General features: G+C 34.4%; 1 protein-coding gene across 1 annotated transcript in view; it reads left to right on the top strand.

Annotated features, from left to right (window-relative positions):
- The window catches only part of SCIN (scinderin), an 86070-nt gene that overhangs the window by 16304 nt on the left and 55343 nt on the right, over window positions 1-14423 (top strand). The window contains exon 4 of the mRNA XM_049785276.1: window positions 5834-5983. Within this exon, the coding sequence (XP_049641233.1) occupies window positions 5834-5983 (150 nt within the window). The remainder of the gene's footprint in view (window positions 1-5833; window positions 5984-14423) is intronic.

The raw sequence follows: 14423 nt of genomic DNA on the forward strand, positions 1-14423 counted from the left end.
CGATAATTAGTATATATAGATTAGGGATTGATAAGGACTTATAAGAATGAGCTAGTAATTCACAAAATTTCAAATGCTAAAGTGAAAATCAGGTGGAGAATGCTTCACTCGGGATAGATTCCCATGAATAAATTATCACAGAAATATTTGTAAACATATGCAACAATTAGACACATATTTATTATACAGTATTGCTTGCCAGTTTTTCTATTACAGTGTTTATTTTTAATGCAAATAGACTCTTCACCCATAAAAAATAGGCTTATAGATGTTAAAAAAAAACACTAATTAGAGCCAAAAGAATTATCACTGGATGAAAAATGGTGTTTTCTTCTTGCAGAACTTAGAAGGCTTTAATCTGTCCTGTTTCTTGGTAAAGAAAAAAATAAAAATAAAAAACAGCTCTGAAGAAAAAAAGACAAAAACACAAAACAACTGATATTTAGAATTTGAGCCCTAAACATTATAATTTAAAAAGATTGGAATGGGAGAGATTGTGCGCACTTTGTTAATGGGTGCACTTGGCAAGTCCTGGGGAGAGGGGAGTGCAGAGGGGAAAGGAGAGTCCATTCATACCCCACAAATAAATATTTTTAATTTTTTATTACTTTTTGAACCCCATATTATTACAACGTAAGATAAATGTTGTGTACACTTCATTGTGGAAGTTTTAAAAAGTGTTGGAAAATGTGGAATTCTATGCCTGAAGAGCTGGTAAATCCAAAGTAGTTGAATCATCAACCTATATTAGTGACAGAAATGGGTTTTGATAAATAATTATAGCATTATTTCAGTTTGCAAGTGTTTTGACCTGACAGAGAGCATAATTTCACCTGATGTTAATGTTATTACAAAAAGAACACTCCGAGTCCTGGCAGCTGGTTCTAGCCAGAAGAAAAACTGCATGTAGCCAGGCTTGAATGACATGTCACTTTCCCCAATGCAATGTCCTCTAGTCACATGAAAAGTGTATTTGTTGATCAAGGAGATGCAACTTCACAAAGAAGTGATGCCAGAATTTTATTATATTTTATAATGACTTGCATATATAATTATATATATCATTTCATACATAACATCATATGAAATGTATATTTCATGGAAGGATGAGCTTGACTTGACTTAACAAAACTAATAAACAGTTTTGAAATATTTTCATATCCACCCAAAAATATCCAGCCGTCGGGTCTGAGGGTTCAGGGTAGCGTTGAGGAAATCCACAGACAGGTTTCAGGAGATATCATCTTTATTCAGCCCTGAACAACATGCATGTGGCCTATCATAACTTTTTACACTGGATCTCTATTCAGCCTCTTCAATCCTCAAGCTTCTTCTCAAACCATCCTCCAAATCCAAATCCTGTCTCCAACAATCCCCTCAGGCTAAACCTTTTGTTACCCACCAAAGACCCCTCCCAGAAATGGGCAGGTCTTATTACCAGGTAAGGTCACAGGAAGAACGGGGGATGGGGTAACACAGACTAAATAAATTAGAAAAGGCCAAAAAAGTAGCAAGCATTCAAGTGCTGAATTTCTTGCACCTTATGAGTCAACATCACATGAGCTGTTTGGGTCCTCCCTTAAGTTTAGCCTCTGAAATATTGCTTCCTTTACAGGGCATTGCTTTTGTATTTTGTCCCTCTTGCTTTGTTTTCTGGCCTTATTTCCTGCCCTGACACTAGGACTGACAGAGGTTTGGCTGAGGTTTGACAGTACTTTGATGCTTACAGTGAAATGGAAATTTTAGAAACCTATAGTTTGTCCCCTACTTCTTACTCATTGTTGTTGCTTTTCAAAAGATCACTCACTTTAATTTTTTTTCTTGACAGATCAAACTAATTGTTAGTAGCAGAGTATCTATTTAGTCCCTCTATTTTTTCCTTTTTTCAATTTTGCAGAATAATTTTTAATAGTTTGAATGGTAAGAGTTAACTGTAATGTTCAGGGGAAACATTTTAGCCACATATTTCAGCAAAAATATAAAATTAATTTTACATTGAATGATTTCCCTCCCCCCAAAATATGACATTTTGTATTATTTAATTTCTTATGATCTTAGAGGGTAAAAATAATCACCTTAGAATTTATGCTTATTTTGCAGATAATAGCATCACTTATGAATAAATTATCTTCAAAGTTTATAAAAATCCCATAAATATTGTTGTAAATGAATACAAGCAAGCTGCCCTTTTGACTTAGTCAACAGAACATGAAATCATAAAAGTATAATAAGTAAAACAATGTAAGTTGTGATAAAAGGCATTTCATGGTAATAATATGTCTCAACCCCACCATCATGCAAATGCAGACTTTTTGTTAAGGTCTACATTGAATCACTGAATTTGGGGGGGGGGGCATGCCTTTTAAAACAAACAGAAGTTTCTCCTCTTAAAACTAGGAGAAAGTTTGCAAATACAGTTGAAGACCATTTTTTTCAAGTGTGCAGTGATGAAACAACCAACTACCTCTGATTCAATTAAGTGACAGCTTTCTATATATACATACACTTAAGGAGAATAGAGCTCATTGGACCTTGGGAGTACTATATTGAGTGAATTTAGTCTGAGGGAGAACAACAGATACAGAATGATCTCTTATATGTAGAATATAGAAAAAAAAAAACATAATAAGGGAGCAATAGATGGCCAAAGAACAGAATGTGAGGACTAGTCAACAGAACAGAGCATACTGTGGCCAGGGATACAGTTAGAGATGGGGAATGAGGCTGAGAGAACGGTAGGGATGAGTGGACAGTTGGGTGGAGGATATGGTGTTGGACTCACATATGCATACATCTTATCATTAAGTAATGTAAATGACAGTTCTTCAAATACAATTTTTTAAAATAAATTTTTCAAAGTTGATTAAATAAGCTGCCCTTAAATGTCATCCACTCATGGTAAAATGCAAATTGTTCACATGTAACAAATTGCAAAACTGCTGTTTAAAATTTTAAAACATGTTCATGTGGACTGCTTTTGGATAAAAGTTCATTAGAATAGACTGAAGAGGGTATTTTAATGAATACGATCATTTAGATTATTTGGGGATTTAGCAATTTATAGCAAAAGCCCATATTTTATTGACATTGTTATTGAATTAATCACTGAAAATAAGCATAGATCTTGTACATGAGGGTCATTGACCAGTACATATGCCTCCTTTGTGTGTAAAACCCCAGACTGAGAGAGAGAGAGAGACCACACTGGAAAGGAAAATCTAATAAGCATATACCTTTTGCAAAAACAAATCAAATTAAGGTGAAATAAATGAAAACAAAACAAAACAAAGAACAAAATAAGGTGAAGCAAATAAAAAAACTTATGCGTAATAGAAAGCATCCATTTATTTTGTTTAAAGAGTTTGTGATAACAGTTTCAAGTGAATTAGTCAAGTTCACATTTCAAAAAGTTTCCCTTTTTTGTTTTGTTTTGTTTTGTTTTGGGGTTATGGGCCTTAAAACCAACAATGTTCCAGAGTTGGCAATGCAAGCACTTTTAAAAGTAAATATCTTTTAACTCTAGAAAGGATCATTTTTCAATGTTTATTCTGATCATCTTATATATGTGTGTAGATGTATATATATGTATATATGTGAGTATTTTTGATAATTTTGAATATCCATCATGTGTATTTTCTATAATTTAATACAGTAAATAAAAAGCTCCTAACCCAGATTAATATTACTAGAAAGATTTTGAAATCCATAGACTGTAGTAAAATGTTATGTTAATGATAATATTGATAAGTTATTATATTCAATACATATTTTACAAGTACTCATAATATTTTGCAGATGCTAATAGAATTGATAGTTTTCTATAAATCTTTTGAAGTAGGTTTGTTATTATTACTAAGTATAGAGTAAACCACTATGTATAGTGAACCACTACGTACAGAGGAAACCACTATGATATATATATATATATTGATATATATATATGTAGTACTGAATTAGGAAGAACCTACTTGATGGTTATAAATTTAGAGCAAATTAGTAATGAAGCTTGCTAATAAGTCTGCTAAATCCAGAGAACTGACTGCTGATCCTCCTATATTTCGTGTATAAGAAGTATTAGGAATTTGTTTTCTCAGATCTACAAAGACTCATGAGTAAATTCTATTACAATAAGTATGGTAAGGAATCAGAGTTGTGAGAATAAGTATATACTGCAAAGTGGCCTGTTTGGCTCCAGTGGGATATCAAAGGTAGAAAGGTATAACTTCACATCTGGTGGCTACCATATCCCTACTTTCTCAAATCACTGTATACTTTCACTACTTCATTCTACATAATTAGGCCTTGATTGATTTTTGCAAACCATGATTCTTTTTTACTCTTGGTAACTTCTAACTTAAGCATGGTATTTCCAGTACCCCAGTAGGAACCTCCTGTTATTAATGTGCACACGTAGACTAAAGAAAATGATACTGAAAGTGCATATTTCTCTTAGAAATAGAAAAGAAACAACCATTCACTCTGCTGAATAATTAGATCTGATTCTAGAATAAATTAGCTTGTAAACTACAATAGCCTTATTTTCGATTTTTCTTCTGTAATTATTTTGGGCTATACCAGATTCTGTTCAGAGCTTACTTCTGCTTGTACTCAGGGGTCCCTCCTGGTGGGATGGGATGAATATATTGGGGACAATACTCATGATCAAACTCAGGGACTCATACATATGTTCTCCTCTGAGCCACATCCCCAAACCCAATGAATATTTTATTCCTAAGAATAAATGGAATCAAATTATCAGGCACACAGAGAGAAAGAAATCAGAGAGACTAGCAAGCCTATATTACGCAGAGAATTCCTTGGGCCTATAAGAGTGCCTGCTCCATTTCATCTCTCAGTCCATTATTTTGGAGGAAGGAATTACTTTGAGCTAGAAATATGCTATCAAAAAGAAGAGCCAGTTTCTTCGAAGGAGGGCACTATTTAAGCTTGTTGCTGATTTATGTACTCTTAAAAATTGCCAGCCTAGGGTCACATCTCAAGTCTATGATCACTGTAGCCTTTTACTTTCACACTTGCCCACTCTGCAACTCCTCTGCAAGACTGACCAGGTGAATTTATATAGATTCTCTTTTTGAAAATCTTAAGTAGTGTGGCTTTTGAAAATAAGCAAAGCATTTTGAAAATTAGCTCTCTGCATTTACAATCCTTTCTGCTATTTTTTTCATTTCTCTATTCACAGCAACTAGCTGTGAATAGGTTCCAAGTAAGTGTGCATTTTATGCATGGCATAAAATAGGAAAAAAAATATGACCTTAAAAGAGTCGAAAACTTGCCTTTTGCTTTCGCATTCCCCTTCCCACATAGTGTTAAAAATGCATCTTTGATATGGCCAGAGCCATAGTCTAAGGGTGACAACCAATCTGGGTTCCCAAATCATGCTTTGAGGAAGTCAGTAGTAGGCCATTTGCCTTGCACACAGTCAACCTAGGATGGGCCCAAATTCAATCCCCAGCATACCCCAGAATGCCAGGAGTGATTTCTGAGTGCAGAGCAAGGAATAACCCCTCAGTGCTGCCAGGTGAAAAGAAAAAGAAAAGAAAAAAAAAAAAAAGAAAATCTGTCTCTTTTTTTTGGGGGGGGGGGCACACCCGGAGTTGCTCAGGGGTTACTCCTGGCTGTCTGCTTAGAAATAGCTCCTGGCAGGCACAGGGGACCATATGGGACACCGGGATTCGAACCAACCACCTTTGGTCCTGGATCGGCTGCTTGCAAGGCAAGCACCGCTGTGCTATCTCTCTGGGCCCCATCCTTTCAGGAAAAAGAAAAGATAAAAAGAAAATTTGTCTCTCTCTCTCTTTTTTTTTCTTTTCAGGAAATTTACCAGTGGTGTGGATCCTCCTGCAACAAATATGAGCGTCTAAAGGCAAGTCAGGTTGCTATTGGCATTCGGGACAATGAGCGCAAAGGAAGAGCACAACTAGTTGTGGTAGAAGACGGAAGTGAACCAAAGGAGCTTATTAAGGTATTGTGGTTTATTTCCCTGAGAGATTTTACTCTAAGTCATGGAGGTTTAAGTAAATTATCTAATAATTAGGCTAAGATAAGAGAAAAATTTCAAAGTCATGAGATGAAGAAGAAACAGAATTTGGTATCTTTCCTTTCAAGAGCAGAGGTCTTGGTCCTAAGTTCTTCTTTATGAATCCAAAGAGAGAGAGGAAACATTTTTTAAGACTGATTATAAAATATAATTTAGAAGGAAAGTAACAATTCATTCATGAGAACTTCAGCTTGATTTTGAAAAGTGACATAACTTTCTTTCATTTTATAATTAACATTTAATGAAGACAATGAAAGAGATAAAAGAAATATTTTTAAGTATTTCAAACATTTTAATTATTTATTTTTTTATTTTGGGCCAAACCTAACAGTGCTCAGGGGTTACTCTTAGCCTTGTGCTCGTGGATCATACTCAAACATTTAAAATAAAAGTGATAGGCAAGACAGTGATGATTTTAGTATAGTTGTAAAATTAATTTAAAAATTAATTCCATGATCTTTATAGCTCGTCATTTACTTAATCATTATATAAGAATGACATTAAGTTATTATCAATTTTCCCATTAACAAAACTGTACTGATGAATCTAGACATATAGATTAGATATATTATCTTAGGTGAGACTGTCAGTTAACAGATATAATAAGTTTTCTTGATCCATACTGTCACACTGATTCCTATTTATTCATTCTACTCTTGCTTAGTAAAATTGATAGTGGACCAGGAAGTATTTTGCACCAATTGCTGCTTTCTTGCTCCAACACTGCACTAAACCAAATACTCTGCCAAGTTATATTTTTAGTACATTTTTGGATATTATTGATATTTGAATTAATGATATATCTTTGTGTTTTCCTTTCTTGAATTTCTATGATGTCATGTATGCTGCCCAATGATTTAGACCTTTGTATTGAATTTTATTGCTCAGGTTTTGAGCTGCACTTTTCTATACCCAGCAGCTAGATTTAAACTATTCTGATTTACAAAGTTATTCGCAGTTGAGTTTTACACATACAATATTTCAGCACCAATACTGCCAACAGTATAAACCTTCCTCCACCTTCCTATGCCACCAACCCCTGTCCCAGCCTGCCATCACAATCTCATAATTTCTTTCTTTCTTTCTTTTTTTTTTTTTTTTTTTGGTTTTTGGGTCACACCTGGTGATGTTCAGGGATTACTCCTGGCTATGGCTGTGAGTTCAGAAATCATTCCTGGCTTGGGGACCATATGGAATGTCGGGATCAAACCAAGGTTCATCCTGGGTCATCCGCATGCAAGGCAAACACCCTACCGCTACTCTATGGCTCCAGCCCGGGGTCTCATGATTTCTTTGTTGTTAACTCTGATTTGGATATTTAGTTCTGTCCATTCTTAACACCAACAGTGTACCTAGACCCCTTAACCCCTACCTCCCGTCATTTCATATTTGACTTTTTCCTCCTCCACTCAATTTCTTTCCTTATCCTCACTATTTTCTGGAGTCTAGAGTGTTCTTGACAACCCCTATTTAACTCATTGCATTTCTTCATGCAGTTATTCTAAATAACACATATAAATCATATCATCATGTTTTTACCTTTCTAAAATAATTTTTATCTAGAGTAATGTAATGTGTTAGTCAACTTAACCACTGAAAGACTGCATAAGGTAGTGATAAGCTATATAGAGATTATTTATTAATTAACCTTTATGAGATCACCACAGAAGACTTACACATTGGCAGAGCCAGAGAGACCAAAGAGAGTTTAAGATGGCTGCCTTGAGGAAGCCAATCCTGGTTTGATGTCTGGCACTGCATATGGTCCCTTGAATTCTTTCAGGAATGATTCCTAAGTACAAAGCCAGGATTACTCCTGGAATCCCTAAACATCCCTGGGTATGGCCCAACTCCCCACCTCTGGAAAAGACTTTCACATTTATGACATTTTAGACATTTAGACTTTCACATTTATGACATTTAGAAGTCATTTTAATTCTTTGAGTAATTCTCTTGGTATAATTCAAGAAAAAAGACAAACTATCAAGTTTTATATTGCTTTAATATATAATTTTATAGTATGTACATAACTGTATATACATGTAAAATTATAATAGCTATTGCTTATTGATATATTCCTTCAAATTTGTCAAAAATTGTTTTAAATATTTTGCTCGTCTCTTTTTAGGTACATACATGTTTATGAGTGTGATTTCTAATTGTTGTACATATCCCTTGATTACTAAGAAATATACATGTCTGGAACAGGAGTGATAGCACAGAAGTAAGACATTTGCCTTGCATGCAGTCGACCTGCGATGGACTCAGGTTCAATCCCCAAAAACACATATGTTCCCCTGAGTCTGCCAGGAGTGATATTTGAGCACAAAGCCAGAGTAACCCCAGAGCACCACCGGGGGTGACTCATAAACCAAAATAAAATAAGATAAAATAAAGAAATATACATGTCTGTCCCCTATAACTTTTTTAAGTCTAAAGTCTGTGTCATCTGATATAAATATGGCCACTCCAGCTATTTAAAGTGAATTTTTTGCTTGGATGATTATTCAAACCTATGATTTTGAGTCTTTGTTTGTTAAGACTATTCAGATATGTTTCTTGAAGGCAGAGAACATTGGATTCAGCTTTTTGATTCATTTTGCCACTCTGTGTCTCTTAACTGGTGCATTTAGTCCATTGACATTAAGAGAAATAATTGTCATGGGATTCAATGTCATCTTTATGTAGGAGTTTGGTGTGTCTGTTGGTCTGTCTTGTCTTAAAGTAGATCTTTCCGTTTATCTTTTAATGCTGCTTTTGAATCTGTAAAGTTTTTGAGCTGTTGTTTTTCTGTAAAGCTGTATATCCTTTCTTTAAACTTAAATGTAAGTCTAGCTGGGTTTAGTACTCTTGGCAAAGCATTCATTTTATTGTGTTAGTTAACTATAGTCCCACCACTGCTTTTAGAGCTTGAAGATTTCTATCTACAGATCTGTTCTAAAACTTAAGTATGCTACTTTGAATGTAATTCCCCCCCCCTTTTTTTTATCTTGCTGCTTTCAGTATTTTATCCCTGTCTACTATCTGTGGGATTTGTCATTGTGACTAGGGTATTTTTATGGTGCTGTTTTTTTTTGATATCTTTTAGCTGGCACTCTTCAGGGATGCAGAATTTGGTTGTATGCACTCATTAGCACTTGGAGTTTCTCTGAAATGATGTCCTTCATTATTGATTTTTCATAGGGATTTTCTACTGGGTCTCTGTGACTTCAATGATGATTCTTATGTTGTTCCTCTTGAGTTTATCAAAGACTTTCTATTTTCATCTGTTTACATTCTTTGAGGATGTTTTTCATTTTCTGATAGTTTTTTTAAAGTCTCTTTTCCAATCTCTTCTGTTGTATGGAGTTGTTATGCGTCTCATCTTCCAACTCACTGATTTTGTCCTCAGCCATATTACTCAGTTTGAGAGGCTTTCCAGTGAGGTTTTCATTTTACCTATTACATTTTTCAATCCTATTATTTTAGTTTGGAGTTTTCTAATTTCTGCTTTCACATAATCTTGATTTTTTTTGTGGTTCATTCAGTTCATTCCATGCCTACTTTGGGTTTTATGAGGATCCTCCATCTTCTCTAAAGTCCTTATCTGAGAAGCTAACTCAGTGGTTGGTACTTCTTGGGTTGTCAGAGCTACCGTATTTATTCTCTATGCATGGTTGGAGGCCTTGTTGTATCCCCATTGTCACACATGCAGTATGCTATTTTTCATGTTGTTTTGGGGTTCATTGACTAGAAGTGTGTGACTGTAAAGCAAAATGGAGCAAAGTGGAGCGAAATAACTACTCTCTCAGGCTGTGCCCTTCAGAACAGGGTCAGCTCGCTGTGTTGATGTATGCACCACTGGTGGGGGATGAAGCAACAGTCTTCTGGGAAATGGTTGTATATCTGGGGACTATTAGGGAGTTGGGGTAGGGTTCACTCACCTGTGTTGACTAGTATGCCCCTGCTTGGTATTTCCTTCATTTTCCCCGTTTTTCAGAATTTATTATAAGGCATACATATTTTTTAACAACCTGAAAAAAGAACAATATAAAGGAAATATAACCAAATTAGGAATGTCTTAACTGAATATCTTGTTAAGATACCTTATTAATAAATTAGACTTTGACAGTTATTCCAAACAAATGTTGGTTGCTTTAATTTTCTTTCAAGGCTTCTGTTGCAAAGAAGGAATCATCTTCTAAATTTTCAAATTCATATTTTATAGCAAAAATCCATAAATGAAGATTTCTAATTGTCTCAATAGCTATCCTTTGATAGAAGCTGACAAACAGGATTCACACGGAATGTATGAAAGGTTGGGAGAACTACTGTACTAACTATCAAATAAGCTTGGTCAGGATCATCTGAGGTTTTCAAAGCAAGTGCCTGGGGCTTTCATCTCTGGTTCCTCTTTTCTTATTGTAAGAGATTAGATGAAGTGACCAATGGTTCCTTCTGGCTGCACTTGTCTAACAGTCTATCTTGTGTTTCAAGCACTGTAGTATGTTACAGGAAATGAAGCCACAAGCCTGAAGGTCCTTGCCAATAAATCTATATGTATATTCTCTATATGCTATATATATATATGTTATATATAGTATTTTTTTCTGAGTCACATACAATGGTGCTTATTCCTATAAAGCAGGACTTATTTCTACCTCCATACTGAGGGATCTCCCCTGTTCCATCTTGGGAGGCCATATGACATGCTAAGATCCAACTTAAGTCAGCCACTTACAAGGCAAGTGCCTTAAGTACTGTATTGTCTCTTGTCAGCCACTTACAAGGCAAGTGCCTTAAGTACTGTATTGTCTCTTAAGACTGTAATGTCTCTTCCCCATATTTAATGCTCTAATTAATTTATTTTTATTCAAGGTTTTGAGAAAGGGACATTTAAAGGGCTTTTTAAAGTATATATGGTTAAAATAAGAAAATGCAGATATGAAGACTGATGCATAAAAAATAATAGATTTTAAAATATTAGTTAGTTATAGGGGGAAAAGACATGCTCTTCAATGGATTTTTTTTTAGATACTCCATTCTCTGACTTTTATAATACCCTAGAGAATAACTACTTTGTTATTATATGTAGTGCATGCTACATTTTCCTTGACTATTTTCATTTATAATGAACTAAACTGAATTTTCAGTCAGAGGTTTCATCGGATGCGAAAAAGGAGCATTCAGTGGGTTCTTGCTTTTTATAAATGGTGTGTTTTAGTCTTATTACAAGAGTAAGCAGTTTGCTTTGTGCATTAACCACAGATTTATGATAAGCTAATTTGGCTTTGTTAATGTTGAATCCACAAAAATAGAATTAAAAAAGATTATAGTACAGCTGACCAGTAGCTCCGTTCCTGCCCTCAGTCCTAGTGTTTTGTCTTTTCAGCCCTTGGTTAATGATAACTATGCTCCAGGAATTCCAAGTGATGGAATACCAATATGGAACTTTCTTTCTGAAGTCATCCAAAACATGAGTCTTATTTTTCTACAAAGCTTAACAGCAAAGGTCTATGCCCAGTGTTAGTGCTTTTCAACCTCTTATTCATCAAAATGTACAGAAACAGCAATGTTTTGTAATTAAAGCACAAGATCATTTATATACTTCAGTAAAGTAAAAGATGAAGATATTTCATTGCTAGAGAGATAGTACAGTGGGTAAGAGGCTTGTCTAGCATACACCCAACCCAGATTCGGTCCTTGGCACTATATCTAGGAGTGATTCCTGAGCATTCGGCCAAGAGGAAGGCCTGTGTACCACTGGGTGTAGACTATAAACCAAAAAAATGAAAAGAAAAATAATTGAATTGGAAAAGCTGCACTGACCACTTAATTGAGAGAGCACAAGGCTGTCCTATGCAAGTTCCTGAATTAGATTCCAGGAACTGCCCAGCCTCCTGAGCACTGGAAACCAGCAGGTATGCTCTACTGCTTGTGGCTTCTATTGAAAACAATAATTGGAATTTGGAGTTTAGGATTTTCTCAATAGTTCTTAAAGTTTCTCTGTAGAAACTAGTGCTTCAGAGTCTTTTCTTTACTGGATTTATGTAGAAGCTTATTTTAATCTTATAAAACATCAGAAATACTTAGAATGATATCATAGAGGGTAGGAAGGACTTTTATTTTCCAGTTAATGATAGTGAATTAAATACTGACTCATCTATACTTATTTATTAAATTTAATGTAAAGCTTAAATTTATTGTTTTTATTAGTAGTTTAAACTATTTTATTAAAAGTTAGTTATTATTAAAATAATAAATATTACATTATTAAATATCAATGTTGGATTAAATATTGAATTATTTACTGTTTTTTTCCTGTAAAATAATATCAAATAAAGAGCAGTCTTTGAAAAATCTCCTTCATGGACATTTCTGAACATTGAATATAATATAATTTTAGTTACGTATTTTTTGAGGGACTCACACTTGGCAGTGCTCAGGACTTCTTGCTCTGATTTCAGGAATTACTGTAGCAATGTTCTGTGGACCACATGGGATGCTGGAGATCAAACATGGGGTAGTCATATGCAAAGCATGTGCTTTACCTGCTACTCCTAATCTAGTATTTTTTTTAAATAATTTTTATTTTGACCAAAGTGGATTATAAATCTTTCACAGTAATATTTTAGGTACATTAGGGGCATTGAATCAGGGGCATTTCCACCATCTATGTTGTCTTCTTTCCACCCCTGTTCCCAGCATGCATCTCATATCCCCCTCCTTTGTCCCCTGGGCTGCCAGTATAAGTGATCCCCTCTGTATCTAGCTTGTTGTAGATTGGGTACCGATTCTGTTGTCATTGGCGTTGGATTTGGTGTTTAAGTCTGATCATTTATTTTTAAGGAGTAAAGATATTTAAGAAAAGAGTATAAATAGGAATGAAAATCATAGTACTTTTTTGGCACCAGAGAACAATCATAAATATTCTAATCCCCTTAACTGTAATATCTAAGATTGTTTTGTGGGATTGTAAGACTTGCCTACACACACATATGCACACACACCACTCACTAAACTATTTTATGTACTCTTATGTATTTCATTGTCAGTGACAACTTTGTATTTTGCATGGATCAACATTTGAGTTGCCTAAGATATAAATTTGTCAGTTGAGTATGTAAATACTTAATACTAAGAACCAGCAAAAATGATTTTACCAGAGACACACACTTCTCCTTGTGTGCTCTTCATGTTGACCTCGCTTTCTTGTTTCAAAAATACATTCTTTACTTTCCAAGATATTTTTGAAAATTTTTTCGGAAATTGAAAAAATAAATCTTCAAATATTAGAATTGCCTATTCTGTCATCTGGCACATAGGAGAACTTCATCAACATTTTTGTCTGGTTGAGAAAATACTTTGAAGAGATTATTTTGGAAAATGAAATTTATGTATATGTTCTCCCATTTGAAGAATTTTAGGTTAAAATAATTCACAATATTTGCTATTCTCTCTAAATTATTCTTGGGGATATATTTCCTCAACAGAAGAGGGGAAGTATATGATGCCAGTAAACATTTTTTCTGTAGTACTGTAATTAAATAATTTCTTTTCATTCTATTTCATTCAAATAATAGTGAATACAGAACACCTCAAAATTTAAGAATTATTATGACAAGTAACATATGCTATAAAGGCATGGTGATTTATAGTGTACTCTTTCTCTATTTGTAATAATTTATTGGTAATTTAATGTATGGTAGATATTATAGTGTGTTCAAAACACTATTCATTTCTTATAAGTTATTTGTTGAATATTTTATTTGGCTTCTTGTATTAATTTTTTATTATTATAATAATTTTTATTTTGACCAAAATGAATTACATATCTTTCACAGTAATATTTTAGGTACATATTAACATTGAATCAGGGGAATTCCCATCATCAAAGTTGTCTTCCATCTACACCCATTCCCAGTTTGCATCCCATATCCCCCTCCCTTACTCCCCAGGATGCTAGTATAAGTAGTCCCCGCTGTGTCTAGCTTGCTGTAGATTGAGTATGGATTCTTTTGTTGTTTGCTTTGGATTTGGTGTTTAAGTCCGATCATTTTTATTACTAATAAGTGATCATACAACTGTTTGGTCTTGGTACCCTCCATTATTTCCCCCTCAATTTGAGAGGCAGAACAAGATGGTTCAAGTTATGTGGTTATGTTTGAAGAAAAGAAAAGCAATAAAATGGGGTAAAAATCAAACAAGCAAAAAATAGGCAAAGTCCTTAGAGGCTCTCAACATCATTTTGAGAGAAGAAAGGGAAAAAGGAAGAGGAACACAGCAACAATACAAAAAGAAAAATCAAACAAAAAATCCAATGAGCACTATAGCAATAAAACAAGCACCACATAATAACCATGGTCCTGAAATAAGAAAAAAACAG

The sequence above is a fragment of the Suncus etruscus genome, chromosome 13 (genome assembly GCF_024139225.1).
Source record: "Suncus etruscus isolate mSunEtr1 chromosome 13, mSunEtr1.pri.cur, whole genome shotgun sequence".
NCBI classification, from domain to species: domain Eukaryota; kingdom Metazoa; phylum Chordata; class Mammalia; order Eulipotyphla; family Soricidae; genus Suncus; species Suncus etruscus.